Source organism: Typopeltis vanoorti, chromosome 2 (assembly GCF_054136105.1).
Source record: "Typopeltis vanoorti isolate ZY-2024b chromosome 2, IOZ_Tvanoo_1.0, whole genome shotgun sequence".
Lineage (NCBI taxonomy): Eukaryota > Metazoa > Arthropoda > Arachnida > Uropygi > Thelyphonidae > Typopeltis > Typopeltis vanoorti.
In genome coordinates, this window is record NC_143550.1 from 21,354,645 (window position 1) to 21,373,536 (window position 18,892).

An 18,892-nucleotide genomic window follows, 5' to 3' on the forward strand; every position below is an offset into this window, starting at 1 on the left:
GATGTTCAATAAAGTTAAGATTAGAGCTCTGTGTAAGCCAGTCAAAGTGTTGGAAATATTCATGTCCATGAACCACGCAGTTAGCAGCAGGCTTATAACTCAGTGCATTGCCTTGTTGAAAGAGAAGTCAGTTCCATAGAAACGCCACAAAGTCTGAAGCATTGCATCATCCAGAATGTTCAGATCTCTCTCTGAGTTCTGTGTTCATGGAAAACCACAAACAGAGATTGGAGGCCAAACCAGAAAGAACAGGATCATACCATCACACCACCACCACCACCACTACCTCCGAATTACATAGTGGGATTATACATTCTGGTAAGAGATGTACACCAGGCATCCTCCACACTCATCCATCCATCTGCTCAGTAGAGGATGTAGCATAATTCCTTGCTCCATAACATAGCTTCAATGTCCCACTGTACCAAGCTCATTGTACCACTGAAGACTACATTACATGTTGGTTTGAGTAACATGGGGCTTGCATATTGTGGTTCTACCATAGAAACCTACATTGTGAGCCTCAGTTCTAAATGTTTTTGTGCAGATTTGTGCTCCAGTCAATGCCCGGGACTTTGCATTTAGCATGTTGGCTGACATTTTTACACATTATCCTTTGTAGTACCCTATGGTCATGTTCAGTGAATGTAGTAGGTCATCCACTGCTGGAAAAACTTGCAATTGTCTCCCTGTACTTCCATCTCAGTATGGTATCACTCACTGTTGATGTGGGATGGCCCAATTTGTCAACAATTTGCCAAACAGATAGGCCTGCAACACAGCATCCTATCACAATGAATCTTTCAAACTCTGCCAGTTCTCTTCTCGCAGCACCCAAGCACAGTTGCACTGACTTGGGGACATCATATTCTTCTAGTTTATAGTGGCTACAAACATGACTTGTTACATGGCACAATGCACCTTGACCATCGGGGGGGGGGGGGGGTCCACTGACTTCTTTCCAAGTAGTGTATATTACACTCAGATGACATATACTTCTTCCCACCCCCAAACATGGAAGCAAGCCCACATACACCAAATTAAAATAAACTACAGTTCTATTGCTCTCACCAACAAACTATCAACCTATATTACTCTCACACCTCAATATAATGTCTAAAGTAATGAAGAAGGTCATTATAGTCAACTTCTTCAATACCTGGAAAACTCATTCTTTTCCTCATATACATAAACTATCTTCTCTCACTGATCTGAAATTCCATCCAGAGTTTTTCTGATAAAGCACTTTCCATTCATTCTACTCATATGATAAACCTTGCAATGCTCAAACACCTCAGGCTTTAAGATCATCTACAATAAGTGTCTTAAACACTGATCTCCAGAGATCACCCTTCTCCTAGCACAAACAATTCTACAGCAAGCATCCTTGTCATCCAAAAAACTCAGTATCTTTTTAGCTCAAGTCATTGACTTTCATCTGTTCAGTTTCTTACTCTGTACACATCCCAAATTCTCCCAATTAGAATACTGCTCTAGCATTTGGGATGATGCACCTAAAATCTCTCTAAAAACTGTTATTACTGCTATTCAGAAGAGCAGTATAGTTGATCAGCAATTCTTTCAGTCTTCCAACCATGCAATACAGACATTCTCGTGGACACTTATCAGTAGAACTAACATCCATCATGCTCTTCATTTTTGCTAAACTTTCAGTAGCATGAGCAATAACTGCACAATGTCCTTTTTACAGTTTAACTGCTGACTCACTGAACCTGCATTTCCCATTCATCTTTCATTCTGTTGAACAGCCATCCCTGTGAAGTATTTGGGAAACAAAAAACTACAACCTCAAGTTCTTCAAAAACATCAAATTATCTTACTCTTGATCTTAGTTCAAATATGGCATTTATTTGTTCTAAATGCCTTGACATACTGAGTATGGAAGTAATATACGAGGGTGGTGTGAAAAGTTCTCAGCCTGGACCATATATGGCAAGATTTTTTTTTTTCTAAGTTGGTATATCTGTCATAAGCATCCGTGTGAAATTGCATGCCATTCTATCAAGTAGTTTGTTTAATGCAGCTGTCTGAAGCAAAAGTGTTGTCTGTATCCCTTAAAATGCATAAAATTGAGTATCGTGTGGTTATAACATTCTTTGTAAAAGGTTTAACGCCAAAATAAACTCATTCGAAGTTCATAAAAATTTATGGCCACTCTTCTCCTTCATTTTTGACAATTAAGAAATGGGCTGACAAGTTTAAATGTGTCCGTACCAGCCTTGGAGATGATCCACGTGAAGGACATCCAAAAAGTAACAACACCAGAAATCACTGATCAAGTGCACGATATGGTATCGGATGACCGGTGAGTCAGAGTACGTGAAATTGCTGAGACTATATGAATTTCAAACGAACATGTAGGATATATTTTTGTGCAGGCTTTGTGCAAGATGGGTGCCGTGCTTGTTCACAGCAGATAAAAAAAAGCCACTCGCATGAAAATCTCTGAAGTGCTTAGAGCATCTTAACAAAAATAAAACTGATTTTGTGCATCAATTTATTACTATGCATGAGACTTGGATTCACCATTATACACCAGAATCCAAACATCATTCAAAACAGTGGACAGAAGCCGGTTTTTCAATGCCAAAGAAGACAGTTGATTCCATCAACAGGAAAGGTCATGGCATCGGTATTTTGAGATGCTAAAAGGCATTTTGTTTATTATCTTGAAAATGGTAAAACAATAACCGGGGAATATTATTCCAATCTTTTAACCAGACCAGACGAAAAAATTCTTGAGAAAAGACTCAGTTTGCAGAAGAAGAAAAAAATCATCTTTCATCATGACAATGCACCTGGCCCATAACAGTGTTTTGGCAATGGGAAAATTAAGGGATCTGCACTATGAATTGTTGGAACATCCACACTAATCTCCAGATTTGGCTAGCTCTGACTTTTATCTCTTCCCAAAATTAACTCTTCCTCGCTGATCAGCATTTTTCTTCGAAATAAGAGGTGATTGCAGTTGTAGAGGGATATTTTGCAGATCTTACTGAGAACCACTACAGGGATGGAATAATGGTGCTGTCGCTGGAATAAATGTATTAGTCTTAAGGGAGATTATGTTGAAAAATTAAAATAATTTTGAAATTATAAATTCGTTTTTTCATTGTTCGACAGACAACTTTTCAGACCACCCTCTCATACATATATATATGTATATATATATACACACACACCATCATCATCAAATTCCTGATATATACCCTCAAGGGGTGTGCAGGATATGATAGTACTACATGAAAAATTTACATCATTGCAAACTTCCTATCTACAATTTTCCTCCAAATCAGTCTGTTAAATGTCAAGACAACAATATTATCAGATCTTATATTTCTGTCTTCTAAGGCACTTTCTAGGGTATCAATTCATCTATATCTTGGTCTTCCACTGGGTACTTTTTTCCGGCCAACCTGGCAGAGAACACTTATTTTGCTAATCTTTCTTCTCCCATTCTGCTTAAGTGACCATACCACCTGAGAATAGCTCTGCTATTGCATTCCTTGATGCTGACAATGTCAATTTCTTTCCTAATATCCTCGTCTTTAATATGATATTGCCATTTATGCCATCTGTTCATGCTACTAATCTTTCTCAGGATGCTCATATCTGCAGTCTGTATTATTTGGTCAAGTGCTTTACTTCTAACCCAGCTCTGAGATCCATAAGTTAAAATTGGTTTAACCACTGTCTTGTATACAGATAATTTAGTGTTTTGGCATCCCAAAATAAAATTTATTCAGTTGACTTCCTACCATACCAGCTTTGTTGATTCTGTTGTCTATTTCCATATATAACTTACCATCTTCACTAAAAATCGTACCTAAGTAGCTGAAATGTTTTACTTTTTCTAAAGTTCTCCATTCATAATATAGTTGATATTTTCAATATTTCTGCCTATTTTCATTATCTTTGTAATGCTGCCCTTCGTACCATATCTATTACAGCAGTTATTCAATTTAGTCAGGGAATCTTGCAGACTTGTAGCAGATTTATTTAGAAGTATGACCTCATCCGCATAAAGCAGAGATTAACACCTCCAATTTTGATATCAGGTTTAATACCACTTTCCTTCATAATGTGATTAATATAGATAATGAATAAGAGAGGGGATAATGTACATCCTTGTCTGACACCAGATTTAATATTAAACTATCTTCCTGTACTTCCTTCAATTCTAACTGCTGATTTACAACTCAAATAGGGACTAATTATTGCTTGATATAATGCCTCATTAACACAATATAACTATAGCATTTGGATAGCTTCTCTCTTAAGATCTACAAAACTTAAATACAGGTCTTTGTTATATTCCATTGATTTCTCAACTATCAGTCATAAAGTGAAAATCTGATCCTAACAGCCTCTATTTGGTCTGAATCCAGCTTGTTCTTCACCAAGCTTCTCTTCCACAATCCTTCTCAACCGTTTCTCAAGTATACTTGCATATATCTTACCAGGAACACTTAGTAATGAGATGCCTCTGTAATTCTCACATTCAGTTTTATTTCCCTTTTCATATATGGGTACTATGAGAGCTCTACTCCAATCATCTGGAATTCGTCCCTCTGTCCAGGCCTTCTGAACTATGCAGTGTACGACTTTTATAGCCCCATACTTGAGCATTTCTGGTCGAATATCATCTACTCCTGCTGCCTTTCCACATTTCAGGTTTTTGATGGGTTTTTTCTATTTCATGCATGGATATGTATTCCTGACTGCATGCCTGGTCAGTGTTTTTTTACCACTATGCTGTCATCACTGCTTGTTTGATTTAGCAGTTTTTCAAATAATTACTCTACTCCATACTTCAAGGATATCTTTTTCTCCTGTTTTCATGTCACCTTTATCATCTCTAATTCCTTTTACAGCACTCCTTTCTCCATTTCTGAAATTTTTCAACAACCTCCAGAATACATCTTGCCACCCTTCTTGATATTTATTTTCTATGTTCTTGCTAAAGTCTTTCCATGACTTCTATTTAGCCAGTTTTAAACAGGGTTTAGCTTTCTTACATTTGTCTCTGTAATCTCTACTTTTGATAAGAACTTTTGACAAGAACTTTTGACATGCTTTCTTCTTTCCCCTTCTCTGCCTCTTTAACCTCCTGTGTCCACCATGGAGTTCTGATTTTTCTATCTTTGCACACAACCTCACCACATGCCTCTCTGGCTGAATCAATCAGTGTTTTCTTCAGGGCTTACCACAGAATCTCCAAGGTTTGGTTCCTGCTCTCAAACTCTTTCATTTTTTTCTTGAATAATATTTGTGTATTGTAGTTTAAAGTTCCCATCTGACAGCTGCTCAACTTTTACTCTCTTTAAAACTTTCTTACATCTTCTTCTTTTCAATATGAAATTCAATTTTATCCTGCTCAAGACTGAATAGTGATCACTTCCAATTTCAAATCCTCTGTACACTTTGGTGTCCTGCACCAGTAAGAAAATATCACTATCAAAAATAACATAGTGAATGAGAATTTTCTTATTCCTTGCCCTCCATTTGAATTTGTGCACATTTTTATGTTGGAACATTGTGTTAGTAATAACCAGTCCATGTCCTGAGCAGAAATCCAACAGGTATTTGCCATTATTATTAGCTTTGCTCTTTTCTCCAAATTTTCCCAAAATATTTTTGTATGTCTGACAATAATTTCCTACTCTGCTATTTAGATCCCCAACAAGGACCAACTTTTCCTTTTTCATTATGTCAGTTGCTTTCTGTAAAGCCTCAAAGAAATTCCTCCACCTCTACCTTCAATGGGACCATATGCACAACAAGTCTCATTGTCTAGTTCCCCATTCTCATATTTGTCCACATCACTCTACTTGAGACTGCCTGCCATTTGAGAAGATTAGCCTCATATTTAATGTTGAATACTAAGGCTACTCCTTTTCCTTGATTGCCATTGCCTGAATATAACATTTTGTATTTATTGCTCAGAAAGATCTCGCCAGTTTTTGTCTTTTTTTGTTTCAGTCAGCCCTATTATGTCGATCTGGTACTTATCCAATTCGTCAGCTAGCTCTATTTCTTTGCCATTCAGGCTTCTTATGTTGATAGTACTGATCTTGAACTCTGGTGATGTTCAGTTGTGGTAAGTTTTAGGATTTGTTCCAATAGCTGACTTTTCACTGTTTGCCCTGGTTCCATGGCGAAAACAACAGGAGCCTTGTTTAACCGGGCGATGCCCCATAGCCGGCATTTAATTCTGTCATGTTGTACCATCATTTAAATTTTGGTTTAAGGCAATAAGAATACAATTTGGTCAGCTAAATACGAAATTGCTAGCCCATCCTCATCCATTCAGTATCCAGGTAGATACCTAACAGGGTACACCACAAGAAGGTGAGGGTTGCACATTAGAATAAGTTATTCTACCAAACTGCCTACCCCCCACACACACACACTCTGCAGTTCTCGACATCGCAGACAGAGGAAAAGCCACAACACCCAGAAAAAGGTATGTGCAATTTCTATTTCCTTAAGCTACATATACTTTTTAGTACATCTACACTCATAATGCCCTAAGAACCCATGAGTAAATAGCCAATGACATTTAAACAGGGGTACTCCTAAACTGAAGCAGGCGATATAGCTGTATTATAATAATATGGATGATAATGTTTAGCACAAAGGCTTATTAAGTAAACTGCAATATCTGATTTCTGCTGTCACCAGCATTCTCTCTCTGGTCATATAAGTGATGGAAAAGATATCAACTTTTTCAACCATGCTCGGGTTCCGAATAGCAATGTTCTTTCACCTACTTTCTCCTCCTCCTGTATATCGACAACCTTTGCCATAGAGTGCAAATCCAATTCAGTTATGGCAACGAGAGTACAATGCATTTATAGAAGATTCTTTTTTGCTTGGTCACAAAGTAAATTATACTTCATAAGAAATTATATTCTTGTTTAATTCCTTTACCTAATTGTAAGCAAATAAAGTCTGCAACGTGAAGTACCTTCCCAATTAGTTAAGTTACTTGTATATAGGGGTATCAACTTCACATCAATTGCCTTAGCATTCCATAATGCAAAGCATACTTCCTTTTGGACATGTATATTACTATGCATTAGTTGAAAGGCCACTACTCAGATCACTTTCAACCTTTATTGATGTCTCATCAGTGGGAGCAAGACCCAAGAAGATACTAAGATCAAATTAATGCAAAGTCATATAGTTGTGAAGATAACTTCATGAACAATATAATTTCTTGTCAAGTATAATTTATTTTGAAATTAAGTGAATAACCTTCTACATCTATCTCTAATCAAATTATTTTTATAATAAGGAGGATATGACTGCATTAATTCAACCTTGGTATCTTCTTGGGTCAAGCTCACACTGACCCAAGAAGATACCAAGTCAAGTATAAAGTAAACTGCATTCTTGCACTATACTCATTACTAAAAACCCAGAATATTAAGTTCTATAATCTTAATTCAGATCAACATTTTTCAATCAGATTTAATAACATAAAATTGAAACATGTTTTATGTTTCATGAAATGAAAAAAACTTTTTTTTTTTTTGGTCTTACTTTTAGCAGCACCTATCTCATGACAAGCTGACATTACTCTTCTTGAGTTTACTCTACTCTCCATTCTAGGCATATATATATATTAAAATATCTCCTCCTCAGCATCCAAAAAATTAGTCCCTCCCCCCACTAAACAGCTATTAACAACACAAATCTGTCCAATCAACGAATACCACTGCTGCATGGGTAAAGTCCTGAGAGCCTCCTCAAAATATCTGACTTGTACAGAAGAGACAATCAGGTAGATTAATGACATTTCTAACTGTTCACTCGACCCTTTCACTTCGATGTTCAGCTTCTACTGTCCACATTTTCTACAAATATTTACTTAGACACTACTCATCAGAAATGGCAATGATAATTACCCTATTCTTCTAAATCTGTTAAACCATGTTGCAACTATTCCACACACACACACACAGTTCACGTGAAACTCAGACCTTTTGCAAGTTATTGCCATTTGTAATATTTTCTCTTTTTATATCTGATTTTTTGTAACAGTATTCCCTCTTCTTTCCTATAAAGAATAAATCCTACAGATATTCAAATACAATTTAGCAACTTTCTTCTTTTTCCTCAACTTCCTGCACATCCAGAGTTTGTACAGTCCCTCATGCAGGGGAAATACCATAAACAATAACATCCTTCATGTAAATAAATATAACATCTTTGATTTAAATGTGGCATGGAAATGTATGAACAGCACAATTAAGTGCTGTTTATACATTTCCTATGTATAAACAGCATCATGTCTGATCTGATGGGTAGGTAATTGGATCAGTCAAATATTAGGATATTATGTTAACTACTTCATTAATAATAACTCCAACTATATACATTGAAACAGTTTTAGAGGGGAAAAAAGGGACTTAAAAAAAAGTTAGTGATAATGACAAAATAGTCAATATTCCATCATTTATCATCATCCAAAGTGTTCTGTATACTTTAAGACATGCAGACTCATTGTTTCAAAACAACTGCTTTTGAAGGAAAAAAAACAACAAAAAAAAATAAAGTGATTAAAGGAACCTCTGTCAATTTCCACTAGTATAAAGAGATGAAGGATAAAGTGCCTAAATACCTTTGATTTTATAAAAATAATATTGCAGTTCCTTATACAAATTCAATAAGCTGATAAGTATGCATATTTATTTATAAATCCTTTGGTAAATTTGTTTATTTCATGCTGAAACAAGAGAAAAGTCACTTACCTCCAAGTTGGCATATCCTAAGTGAATTATATTGGCTAAAAAAAAGATATCAATACAGACTTCAACGTCATGAATTTCAAGAGAATATCCAACATTAAACATTTGTGTGTTACAAAATGATGTAAATAAGTCTTCAACAAAAATACCTACTAAATGAGTAATTCTTTCTGACAATTTTTTTTATAATTTCATAATTAAAACAAGCATGGAAAACAAAAGACTCATAAAGGTGAATAACATCATTATTACATTAGTTATTTTTATCACACGGTATTTTTTTTAATACCAACTGAAATGATGCTAATAACAATAACATCAGTAACAGATTATGATTAATTTCTATCTTATGATTAAAGTAATCACTTATTTGTAACCTTTTTTTTTATGGCATAAATTGGTTTTCTTAATTTTACTGCTAAAAATGATCGATGAAATCAAATGAACCTACAAATTTTAGTCGATAGCCTAAATACCAAAATCCATTAAATTTCATCAAGCCAGTGTGACATTATTTGAATATCAATTCTAATTTGCCAAACTTTGTATTCAAAAGTTATGCAATTTAAACCAAAACATAAGAACTGGCACATTCCTCCAAAATATGTGGTAATATGTTATCAAGTTCCACAGCCATATTAACATCAAGTTTGCTCAATTCCCCACCTCTTGCTCACTTAGCCTCTCCTTATTATCAACATCTCTCAAATTCTCCATGATGTCATATTTACAAGAATGAAAGACCTTTATGAACTACTCATTAAATATCTCAGCTATATCCTCTGTGGCCGCTGTTCTTATACCATTTGCTCCAATCAATGTCATCCTTTCATAATAATTCTCTCTCTTTTTTTTTTTGATGGCTACATATCGAAAGAACTCCCTAGAATTCTTATTCTTTTTGGCTTCATTAGCTAGATGAGAGAGAGATGAGATGCAATGAAATAAGTAGAATGTATTGGGAATGAGTTGAAAAGCATTAAAAAAGAGTCTTGCCTTTCTCTCATTTCCAGAGAGGAAATGAGAGCAAGGCAAGACAGTGCTGGAACCAGGACTGAAGATATGATAGGAAAACATGTAAGTGAGGGAACAAACAAGAAAGTGTTAGAAGAGAGAGAGAGTGCGGAATGCAGGTGAGCAAGGAAAAAACAGAGCGGTGAGAGGTGTGATGTATGACACTCGTTGATCCGTGGTGTACAAAATAGAATGCTAGAGGAGCATTTGCCTGGAAGAATGATATAGTGTGGCTATAGTGGCAATCAAGTGAGGTGAAAGAGTTGATAAGATGACTGTGATTGTGGCATGAATGATTTGAGACATGTGAATTGGCTGGCAGGAGAACTGAGGCAATTGCTTGAGGTTGTACAGAAGAAAGAAAGAGAGCAAAGATAGTAAGTTGCCCCAGAATGATTACAGAGATTCAGAGAAGAGCATCAATAATGAATAGTATAATAGCCAGAATGTGTCAAAAGAGAGGCTTGGATTACTTGGAGGGCATTTGAGGATAAAGGAACTGTATGTGAGAGATGGCTTGCATTTCAATCAGGAAGGACGTAGGCATCTGTAGAGAATGTTGTTCTCTGAAGAAGCCATTGTGTCAATGCAGGAAAACTAGAATTATCACAGTGGATGGTAGCAGAGACAGGCTGCCCCTGCTACCATCTACCTGGAAATAGGTGCTTGGAAGAAGGATAAATACACTGTCTAATGCTGAATCCAGCAGAGTCTGGAGGGGGGGGGGGAGATAATGATAGGTATAGAAACAGTGATAGTGCCTTGATTCTTTATACTAATGCTAGGAGTATCTGGAATAAAGGAGATGAATTGGTGACACTGATAGCATCAGCCTGTTTTCAAAGATTAGTGGGATCTCTGAGACATGGTTCACAGAAGATGATATACTGACAAGAATAGAAGTAGCAGAGTGTAGTATTTTTCAACAGAATAGGGAGGGCAAACATGGAAGTAGAGTACCGCTCATGGTAAGTGATGAGTTATGTTCTCTCAGAGTGGAAGATTTGAAGGCAATGGCACTAATGGTTTTGAAAGCATATGATATGAGGTAAAGGTGAAGGCAGGAGACAGGATATTTAGTGGGGTGATGCTATAAACAAGGAAACATAAGGGGTGAAGAGCAGATGTTTAGGCAGTTGAGCTTGGCAAGTGCAAAAAAGAATGATTGTTATGGGAGATTTTAACTACAGCAGTATAAACTGAAAACAGAAAACTGCATGTATAAGTAAGGGAGTGGAATTTCTGGAATTCTTGAGGGACAAATGTCTTATTCAACATGTAGAAAGAACACAGGTTCAAAAGTTTCAGATTTGGTTATAGCATCAGAAGATCAGATTATAAGGGAAATGCAATCTCAGTCCCCAGTTGGAGAGACTGACCATGTGGTTTTGACTTAGAAGATGAATAGACATGCAGAAATATCAAAGAGAAAGGAATGTATATGGAATTATAAGGCAAATGAATATAAAAGTCTAAGAGATCAGCAGGAGCAGTTCCATGGATGAAGGAATTGGAAGGGTGGCATATCACCTCAGGAACTAGTAAAGGAATATTTATTAACAGCAATAATTGTGTATACTGTGAGTGAAGAAGAGAACACAATTTGGTGAAAGTAGATTAATAAACAAGAACTGCAGGTAAAATAAGAGGTTATGGAAGCGATACGGAGAAGGATGGAGGACAGATGCATGAAGAATATAAGAGATAAGATGTTTAAGAATTATAAGATTATATCACTCTAATGGCCTGTTATATAAGATATAACAGGCCATTAGAGTGACTAGTATGGTAAGTAAGGCAAACCTGAAGTATGAGAGGAGATTGGCCTGAGATCCAAAGAAAATCCAAAGGAATTCTTTCACCAGTAGGAGAAATGATTGTGGAAGAATGACATTGTTGGTTAAAAATGGAAATAGAGTGACTGATGCAAAGGACATAGCGTAGTTGTTCAATTATTCAGGTATTTCATCCTTCAGAAGTAGGTTTTAATACTAAAGGGATAAGGCAGTTTGAGTTTCAGAAGTGCAAGAAGAATGTGTTTCAAATACTAAGTACTTTTTATGCAATAAAGGAATGGAATTGGATGGGATTTCGCCACAGGTTCTGAGAAAATGTACTAAAGAACTGACAGCTCTGTTGATCTGGCTTTAATGAAAGTTTGGCCATGGGAAAGGTGCTCAAGATGTGGAGGTATGGTAAGATAATGCCATTGCATAAGGCTGGTAGCAGAATGGAAGTGTCAAAGTATAGACCAATTTATATTTCATCAGTAGTTGTTAAGATTTTGGGAGAATTAGTGAGAGATCACTTACAGAGGTGGGCAGATGAGGGTAATGTTATGTGTGAGAATCAGCATGGATCTTTTAATGGTGCTCTTGTTTTAGTAACATTATTTCCTTTTATAATAAAGTGAAAAGAGTAGTTGATGAGGGGGGGGGGCATATCTGATTTTTTGGAGTGGGTGGGGAAAATTTTACAAAGGCATTTAACAAGTACATAAGCTGCAGCACATGGGTTTAGATGCCAGGTTAGTGAACTGGATTCAGGCTTGGCTATCTGATAGGTATCAGAGAGTTGTATATGAGTGATCAAGGAAGCATAAGATTACAAGTGGGGTCCCAGAGGGACCAGTACTGGGACCCATACTGTAAATCCTTTAATCAGTGACATTTTCAATGGCTTGCAGGGGAATATTCATTTGTTTTCAGATGATGTGAAGCCGGGAAGAGTTTTAGTAATAGTGCATATGTGGTAGCCCTGAAAAAGTATTTGAATAAACTGGCAGATGGATAAATGAATGGGGATATCAGTTTAATTCAGCTAAATGTAATAAAGTCTTGAAATTTGGGATATATCAGTGGGAGACTGTATACTCTGTTGGAGGAACCAGGGGGGTAATGTTTGATAGAAAGCTGAAATTCAGGAAACATATTGCAACAGTGGCAAAGGTAACCCAGAGGATTACTGCAATACTGAGAAGAACACTGACATGCTGAGATGAAAGGTTAGTAATTCCATTGAATAAAGTCCTGATCAGACCAAACCCGATCAGGACTTTATTGTGCTTACACGACAATTGTGTTCAAATGTGGTCCTCAGGATTTGAAGCTGATAAATTAACCATGGAAAGAGTGCAGAGGCAGATAACAAAGATGACATCAGGACTGTACAATGATAATTTTGAGGATAGGCTGAGGGAATGTGAACTGCAGAGTTTGGTAGATAGAAGGAGAGGTGATATGATTGAGATTCTTAAACTGTTGAGAGGTAGTTACAAGGTTGACATTGGTGAGTTCTTTCATTTGGGAGGAATGGAGCAAGGACAAGGGGAGCCATCCCTAAAAGTTACAAAAGAAGTTGTGAGCAAGAAGGTAAGGAGTACTTTCTTTGCATGGAGAGCGGATGAACCGTGGAATGCATCGCCTGATAGAGTAGTAAGAGCATGAAGTCAGTGGGATATATCAGTGGGAGGCTGTAATGTTATGTGTGATAAGCCTCCCACGATGAGGATTATGACTCCATAGAGGCCTGAATCATAATTATGCATCATTTGTTTACTGCAAGCTCCATAGAAATTCAAATTAATGTTCACAGAAAAATAAACAGGATTATGGAGTCTCATACACTTTTGACAGTTATAAAACCAGCCAAGGCTTGCTGAAAAAGTTTCTTCTTTACTTCCCTCACCTTTTTTTTTTTTTTTGCTGCCTTGAACAGCCTTGTTCTTTTAGCTGGAATTATCACCTGACTTACTGGAATTTTTTTCCTTATTACAGTCTTCAATACACATCATTAAAAGATGTTCCACCATTGCTGCTCTAAGCATAGTGCAGAGCAGAAGTGGTGCTGTATATGTTCTAAAGATAAGTTTTATTTTAGTGAATACTATAATTTTAGTAATTATTTTTAATTATATCTTACTTATTTTAGATCAATGTTCAGTGTGTAAAATTCAATATGGGATATTGTTCAGAAAGCATTTTATACATGCCACTGATGTGTACAAGGAAAATGGTAGCCAAGGCTTTCTTATTACCAAGTTTAATATAAGGGATTTTGTACAAAGTGGTGTATGTTCTATGTATTCATTGCCAAAAGTGAATGAGTTGTGGTACCATACCACTCAATTTTTTTTTTTAACTGTTAAAAGTTTTAAATACCACATGTTTTGCTATAGCAAAACCTGTGGTATTCAAAACTGTACTATTGTATTGTATTGAACAATGAACCCTTGCTGTTGCATTAATATGACTGAAATAGTTTACATGGGCAGACGAGAAATGAGAATTTTAAGTATTTTGTAACTGTCCATCAACTGAGTTAAATCTTGACCAATACAATCATATAGAAAACAAAACCAAGAAAGTGTTTCTAGAAGTGGAAAGTGAAAGCTAAGAATTTTAAAGAAAAACCAGCTAAGAATTAATGTCATAAGGTATCGTCTCAATTATGAAGTATTGCTAGAAGTAACAAATGACAAAAATAAACTGAAAGATAACTCAATATACACTATTTTATAACTAGAAAAAATACATGAAATGTTAAATTATGAACTTAAGAATTCTGTAGCTATGTGAAAATTCATGAGTTCCAATAATATAAACCACATAATTAGGAAGGGGAGGAGACTATTTTTTATTAATTCTACAGTTCTTTACTTGCTTCATATACCTTCCTGTAGAAAACTTTAGTAGAGTTGACAAAGTATAAGTGAGATGACAAGGAACATTAATTGTATACAAGCCAATAATGTAACTAATGGTTGAAATTGGTTTAACAATGCATGAAAGCACATGTACTTAGAAGGTATTATGTTTAAAAACAATCTGCATCACATCCAAGTTTATGAAAAGGGGGGGGGAGACAAGACTCGATGCAAGATGAGGCTTTGGTTGTTAATGCACTGAGTGTTAAACACGTTACAGATGTAACATTTCTGAAACCTCCTTGAGTTACCTTGTCCATCATATGTCTATCATACAACCTATCTAGTTGTATGATAGGCTATTCTAGATTCATGTTCTTGCTTTCTATACCCTTAGTATGTTCTATTATAAGCAACCTGTTTGTTTTACATGGCAATGCCATATGAATACCGGATTATAACCCTTCCTCACCACAAACCACATTAAAAAACATGAGATAAAACTTAATTTTAATTAACATTTCCAATATTTTGACAAAGTCAAACTGCCATCATTGGGAAACAACGAACAAATTGACATGTATTCAGACACAGATACCACATAAGTTAAGAATGTTGTATGACTGTTGCAGAAACAAAGGTAATCAATGTCTAGCAATAGGAGAATGTTGTTTTCCTTTTCAAAGGTAAACTGGATGTTTGGGTGTTGATTGTTTAGATGGGTTAGGAAATTGTGGAATGTATCTCAGCTCTGTTTCAGTTAAGCATGAACTCTGGTTATTTCATTTGGCAAAGAAAGTTCTATGAACAGATAGAGGGAGACAGCCATGGGTTCTCCACCCCTGGCCAACTTCTTCATGGAGACTTTTGAAGAAAAAGCTTTAAACTTTGCCCCACATAAACCCACTGTCTGGCTACGCTATGTAGATGTGTTCTCATTTGACCACATTATTTCTGATGAATACTGAAAGAATATAAGAATGAAAAACATTTATTCATGTAACTAGTAGTATTCAGTACCAGTATAAAATACAGGTAAGTGCAATTATATTTCTAGAGATTAGAGGGAGAAAATGCTGATTGCACAATGATTGCCTTTCTTTTTAATGTTTTCTGTAGATAATGTGCAATGGTATAACCATAAACATTTTAAATATTTTAAGAAAGCAATTATATATACATATATAGCTGGCCAGGTTAGTGTATCTGCTTTCCAGCCAAGAGGCTGTGGGTTCGAATCCCATGTAGGCATGGATGTTTGTGATTGTCCTCTCCCAATATGGACTGGGTCACCATGGGAGTAGTAGACCCAAAAACCTCCTGCAACAGGAGAGGCCTTCCCTGCAGTGGGTAGAAAATAGGCTGTTAATTTTTATTATATATATAAAATTTACAGGAGCTTACAAGAATACAATGCCTGGCATCCCCAAGTTGCCTTAGCTTGCATTACTTAAGTAGTTAAGGCAACTCATGGATGCTGAGCATTGTATTCTCGTAAGCTCTCAGATCAACTTACAAAACTTTCATAGTTTCTACACACATTCAGTTTTGAAATAATGTTGGATATAGTATCCACTTTGTGCCTGTGTAATTATAAATTGTTTATTTCTGGAATTTTCCATTTAATATTTTTGGAACGGGGTTGACCATGGATAACTGAAATCACAGACAGTGAACCCAAGGATGGGGGGGGGGGAACTACGATATTGTCAATTCTATCAAATCTCAAGGGATTGAGCAATGAAGGAATAGTATTTCATGAGTCAAAGGACTAATCCATTAGTAGAAGACATACCATATTTTTCTGTGTATAAGATGAAACCTACTTTTTCAAACCCAAAATTAAGAGATCAATATTTTAAACATCTCCATTGTCTAATCATATATTAAATTTAGTTTAATCCTTTATCCAAGTGTGTGTGCAAACAATGTTTGTGCCTGAAAGTATCTTCAGGACTGGGGTAAAGTGGTACAACACTGGGCAACTCCTTGCAAAGGTGGAGCAAGCTACCAACACTCCTATCTCAGTATCTCCCATAATGCAAAACACATCTCCTTGCGGATATGTATAATGTTATGCATTAAGGGAAGTGCCACTACCCAGACTACTTTCGACCTTTATTGAGGTCTCTTCAGTGGGAGCCAGGCCCAAGTGGAGATACCAAGGCAGAAGCATTACCAAGGTCATCTCCTCCTATAGGAGCTGCCAAACGGTGTGCCACCTTTTAATTAAATTACTCTGGATTTAGAGAAAGATGTTGAAAGTTTATTTTTCACTTGGTCAGACTATATTAAATTTAGTCTAATGCTTCTGCCTTGGTATCTCCACTTGGGCCTGGCTCCCACTGAAGAGACCTCAATGGTTTCCCTCATGTTTAAGACAACCCCCAATTTTTGGTCTAAAAATTTTAGAAAAAAGTATCTTATACAAGGAAAAATATGGTATGTACCATAGTGAATTTCCTGTAATACATATTGATTGGTAGTCTGAACAAGTACAATATAATTTCTACATGTTACAATTATGTTACCCCAAATGGATTACCAGGCTCAAATTTAGTCACTGTTTTCTTCTATAGTATATGTACTGTGGACAGACTAGGAAAACCTATAGTATATGTTAGGAATATTTTTTCCCTTATTTTATCAATTATATATATTTTTAGTATTTTATAGTGTATATCAGATGCACTATTCAAAAGACAAAGCATGGTCTCTCGAATAGTCTTTTTGGTCTTTTTCAAGCCACTTCAAGCCTCCAATTGCAGTTTTTAATGTGACGTGGAAACACTGGAGTGAATCCAAAGACAAATGACCAAAGCGATATCAAAAAACTTTGAGTACTGGTCATGCAGAGTGGTTCAGGGCATTTGGATTACAGGGTCTGGTAGATATAAGATATAATAGAGACCTTCAAGTTGATTAATGGATTGTACCAGATTAATTCAGAAAGAATTATAAAGAGTGGATGGTAACGTGTGAAGAATGAGAGGGCACCTCTGGAAGTTGTACGCAAATGCAATGAAAAAGGGCGTGAGGAGTATATTTTTTTTTTACATGGAGAATTGTTGGTGAGAGGAATGCATTGCCAGAGTGCATTCCAAGTGCAGGAAGTGCAAATGATTTCAAAGTTGAACAGACATGTTGCTAGTTGAGTGGGCCTCTCATAATGAGTCTACCGACTCCATGGAGGTTGCTATAATTATAATAATAATAATAATTGTTACATGAAAGAAATTCATTGCAATCACTCGTTATTAGAATGTTTTCTCTCACAAACACACCTTATTATATTATATATTTTTGCTACCTGCATACTGATTACTGGTGTGCTGTTTTATTTACAGCATGTTTAGAGATTATCCCAGTCAAATTAAAGACACCAAGAAATTATATTCTTGGTTTAATCCTTTATCCAAGTGTATGCAAACAAAGTTTGCACATGAAGTACCTCATGACTGGGCAACTTGTATATAGAGGCTAATGACTTCACATCACTTGCCTTGGTATCCCATAATGCAATGCACACATCCTTATGGACACATAATGCATGTATTATGGGAAGGGTCACTACCCAGACCAGTTTCGACCTTCACTGAGGTCTCATTAGTGGGAACTAGACCCAGAAGTGATACCAAGGTTGAAGTAATGCAGAAGTCATATTTCTGTATATATGTAGCCAAAAGGTGTCACACCTCATTAACTCTGGATTACAGAAAGATGTCAAAAGTTTTTTCACTTGGTTATACTATAAATTAAAGATGCCAAGAAATAATATTCTTGGTTCAATCCTTTATCCAAATGTAAGCAAATAGAGTTTGTGCCTAAAGTAACTTCATGACTAGACAACTCGTATATAGATGCAAATGACTTCACATCACTTGCTGTGGTATCCCATTATGCAATAGGCATATCCTTATGGATATGTGCATTGTATTATGATGACCCTTCTCGTAATACATATAATGCATGTATTATGAGAAGGGTCACTACCCAGCCCAATTAGCCTTTATATATGAGCCATTCACAAGCCAAATCGATTAACTCCACTTTTTGAATTTTTTTAAATTGTAGTGTCAAAGCATTTGATTGACTATTAACTTTTTATATTCATAATAAATTTCCCTAATAATAAGGATTAACACCACTAAATGACAAAATTTTTGTTGGCCATCGAATAATAAATAATTTATTTCAGAAGCCAATCTAATTAACTCCATACTCTAATGTAAATCATTGCAATAATGCAATTCAAACACAGAAGCAAGTACTTGATGATAATGGCAAATTGTTTAGCGCTGTCTCATCACAAAAAAAGTAAAATAATTAACACGTTCGCTGCCATGTTCCTCGGGCGTAGTTTGTTACCACACGACAAGTGCTTTCACTCCTTAAAGGTCAGTACGAATAATCTCAAAGCCGGCGCCGGCAATAATCGACATACAAGTATATTCGT

The 18,892-nt window shown here is 36.0% G+C and overlaps 1 protein-coding gene across 4 annotated transcripts in view; it reads right to left on the reverse strand.

Annotated features, from left to right (window-relative positions):
• Positions 1 to 18,892, reverse strand: part of LOC150108868 (ubiquitin-protein ligase E3B) — a 552,093-nt gene that overhangs the window by 317,522 nt on the left and 215,679 nt on the right. For all 4 annotated transcript variants that reach the window (XM_090410488.1, XM_090410470.1, XM_090410479.1 and 1 more), the window contains one exon: positions 8,781 to 8,815. In XM_090410488.1, the coding sequence (XP_090266614.1) occupies positions 8,781 to 8,815 (35 nt within the window). The remainder of the gene's footprint in view (positions 1 to 8,780; positions 8,816 to 18,892) is intronic.